The 3,862-nt window shown below is 32.0% G+C and overlaps 1 protein-coding gene across 1 annotated transcript; it reads left to right on the forward strand.

Annotated features, from left to right (window-relative positions):
- The first annotated feature begins 435 nt into the window (after nt 1-435).
- LOC144961137 (transcriptional adapter 2-beta-like) lies at nt 436-3,155 on the forward strand. The gene is made up of 3 exons (XM_078894441.1): nt 436-583; nt 2,373-2,435; nt 2,782-3,155. The coding sequence occupies exons 1-3, from the start codon at nt 545-547 to the stop codon at nt 2,905-2,907; spliced, it is 228 nt and encodes a 75-aa protein (XP_078750567.1). The 5' UTR covers nt 436-544; the 3' UTR covers nt 2,908-3,155.
- Nucleotides 3,156-3,862: the final 707 nt, after the last annotated feature.

Genomic DNA, 3,862 nt, shown 5'->3' on the forward strand with positions numbered 1-3,862 from the left:
TGATAAAAAGAGGAGGGGATGTTACTTGTTTGTAGAAATTATGTCAGTTATAACAGATTGATATGGCATAAAACACACACCTATAAATATTAAAGCATTTTATCGATAAATTGAATGGAAAACCATGCAGTTGCCATCGGGGCAAATAGTTATGTTAGTTGATGTCTATATCAAATAAATGTTTTTGAAATTAAAAGAAGCTGATTACATTTTGAAAAAAAATATGATTGCACACTTTCATTAACAGCAAAGTGAAGAAAAGCATCAGTGAAGTTTGGAATTGGAGTTTATTGACTTCTGCTCTCTGCGTGAGGTCTTAGTGATTGAATGGTCTGTGTACTGTGCACATTTATTTTACTTGGTTGTAATTCTTTTTTTAAATAGCCTTACTCTATATTTGCCATAAATGACTGTTTTATTCTCTTCCCCCCCCCCCCCTCCTTGTGACACCAGAGGAAAAGTCGAAAAAACGGATACTACTTCGGAAGAAAGCGCAGAAAAAGATGAAAATGTTGTTCAGCCTTGCAGAGATGTGAATAGTAGTATGCCGGGCTTCGAGCTCATATCCGAGAATGAAAAGAAGGTATGTGCTTTTGTTTTCAGTTTTCTCCACCCACATTACACATTTTGTTTTAAGAACCCCTGCCAGAGGCTATATATATACCCCAAGAGCATGCTTTGTTATCATTTTTTTTTTTTTACGCAAAGCTTCTTCAGTTGTGACAGCACGGTCAAAACTATTAAGATTTGTTAAATAAGTTCACAACTCTTATGTTCTCAGTTCTGATTTATTTATAATACATTTTACAGTGAGTGAGTGACCTGTGGTTTTGATTTTTATGCACACAATGTTTTTATCATATCCATTAATATATAATTGTTTTTGAAATATTAAAAAGTTTTGATTTATGAAAAGTAAAATACATTTATTTGGTGAAAGGGTTTGAGTGTTAAAAGGAATTAATTAGAGGGCGGACATGGTCTTTGGTTCTTAAACAGGCTCTTGTTTGAATGGTAGGGCCTCTAGAGAACTGAATCTTATATTATTTAGCTTCTAAACAATTCTGGCTTAAAACCGATTTCTTCTTCTTTTTCTTCTTCTTCTTCTTCTTCTTCTTCTTCTTCTTCTTCTTCTTCTTCTTCTTCTTCTTCTTCTTCTTCTTCTTCTTCTTCTTCTTCTTCTTCTTCTTATTATTATTATTATTATTATTATTATTATTATTATATTATTTTATTATTATTATCATCATTATTACCACTATTTTAATTACTCTTTTCGCCTATTACAAGAGCTGTAACCTAACAATAATTGCCTATTTGGACAATAAAGATTATTATTATTATTATTTGAGATCAGAAACTTGAATGTTCACCTGTCATGTTCTAAGAGAGATGATTATTTTAAATTTTCTTCCTTAATTTTGATCAGCATTCTTAAATATGGTCACATATTCTCTAAAGATGACAATTCACTTGTTTTTTTTTTTTAATTTTATTTTCAAAATGTTTGTAAATATTTAAACCAGCAAAGTATTGTTTTATTAAATATTTTAATGTTATTAGTATTAGTCGGTTCCATTTTTCTTTCTTTTAAAAAAATAAAAAATATCTATAGATGTTAAAATGTAGAAGGTTAAAGAGATAAGATCATAAGAAGGAGCAATATCAAAGGGCAATACACAATGTAACATTCAGAAAAAGAGAGAATAAAGGCTCGAGGCTCTGCCTTAGAGTGATTGTGAGCCATAAAGATTACAGGTTCTAATGTATTTTATGTAATGATCTGGAGTGAAAGTTGGTGAAAGGGATAAGGGACGAATTGATCAATTTAATAGTCTAATAAAATGAATAAGGAAACAACAGTACATATTTCATGAAACGATGCTTTTTACCATTTTAACAGACTTAAAAAGAAAGATTAATATAGGACATATACTAATAGCAATTCAAAAGTAAAGCAAGTGACCCATCACCTCAGGTGATATTGTAGTCAGAACAATCTCATACAAGACCTATCTCGAAATTTTTGTTATCCATCACCTTTTGCTGGTTAGCAGGCAACCACAGTTACAATAGATCTGATCGATGTTAGGGAGGAAATATTGAGATATTTATCTCTCTTAGACCTATAATATCATTATTCAATGGAAATAAGGGAAATATATGTGTAGATCAGATGGGGAGATAGTAAGATTTCTCTCCCAACCAATCATCATTTTAAATGTATACAGCTTTTTGTTGATTTTTTTATGCCTGTTTCACTCTTGGAGTGGAAGTTATAAATTTTTTAAGATCTGTGTATTGGAGGAAGGGATGTGCCAAATGAAAATTAAAATATTTTCATTTTTCTTTTTTTTATTCATATATTCCAGCTGTGCAATTCAATGGGAATGACACCAGCAAATTACATTACAATAAAGACATGCATTGTCAAAGTGAGTAGTAGTATTTTATTTCTGAAAAATTAAAGCTATAATGATATAGAGCAGTCTTTTGCTTTGAAATCTAGGTTTAATTATTTATTTTTTTTGTTACCATTTGTATTAAGCTATTTACAAGTTTGTATTCTTTATAATATTTGATTGTTTGTTTGTTTTGCAGTCTTCATTAACTATTTTGATCAGCATCCATTCTGGTTTGGTTTTCATTCAATCTGTTATGTATACAGATTTAAGTGGAATATACAGATTTTATGTTTGTTGCTTGTAACAAATCTGTAGTCTTCTTGAATTTTAAATTATTGATTGAAATGACTATTCTATTCTTTCTTTTCTTTTTTAGGATTATCTTCAAAGGTGCAATGGCAAAGATGTTGGGAAATTCCGATACCCTGGTGGAATGGATAAAACCCATCGAAGGAAAATTATTGGATTCTTACAGGACAACCTTTGGATTGGTGCTTCATGAGAGTGTGTGCAGTGTGTTAGTGTGTGTCACTGATTGATGTGTGTGTCTAGTGTATGTGTGTATGTCACTGAGAGAGATTGAATTTTAAAAAAGTTTTGCAATAATTTTACGCAAGTCATGAAAGTTATGGTGTATAAGTTTGAATATCTTTTGGTTGTGATAGTTGTGTAAAGAAAGTTTGAAAGCATTAAAAAAATTGTCACTTGCAATATGATAGCTTTTTTGGAACATAAAACTTTGAACATTGACCAGTTTGCTTCAAGTATGAATGGTGGTTTTGATACGAGTGCATAGTGTGCATTTCTTGTGGTTCATCTCTCATCCCGCATCCTAATGAGTTGTGACGAATGCCATTCACCCTGACAAGGATCTCATCTTTCATCATTGTTTGTCTTGGTAACTCCTTGAGCTCTTTCATTGTTTGTCGGTATGGTGCATATTGCATCGGTATATTATCATTCTTTATGGCATTGAGCTTGACCATGTAAGCATTAAGTTTGGTAAGGTTGTTTTCTCTCTTATTTCTGCATCCTCCCCAGGTCAAATGGATATAGAGTTTATCCCAGTTTCTCTAACTCTATAACGAAAAACTAGACAAAATAACAATTCTTGCTTAATTTTGAATAGGATGTTAGTCTATTACAAAGTAACTTACACCGGGTATAATAGACCCAGCTACCCACTTACTGCTGGGTAGATTGTTGGATCAAAAAATAAAACACGACCATTCCCAAGACTGATACTGGTCCTCTAGCTTGTTAGGCTTGTACCCACCTTCTGAGCTGTCATGATCTCCTTACTCCAAAGCACTGATTGTATTGTATTGAATGGGCAATAGAGTGTGTGCCAATTCTCACTCGTTACAGGTAAAAATGAGTAACTACTATCTTTAGATTGGTCTGCAGATGCAGGAGGTATTTTGGGTCAAGTTCATGCTACATAGATCAATTCAGAC

The sequence above is a fragment of the Berghia stephanieae genome, unplaced genomic scaffold (genome assembly GCF_034508935.2).
Source record: "Berghia stephanieae isolate SIO BIC M18660-M18661 unplaced genomic scaffold, UCSD_Bste_1.3 scaffold1525, whole genome shotgun sequence".
Classification (NCBI taxonomy): domain Eukaryota; kingdom Metazoa; phylum Mollusca; class Gastropoda; order Nudibranchia; family Aeolidiidae; genus Berghia; species Berghia stephanieae.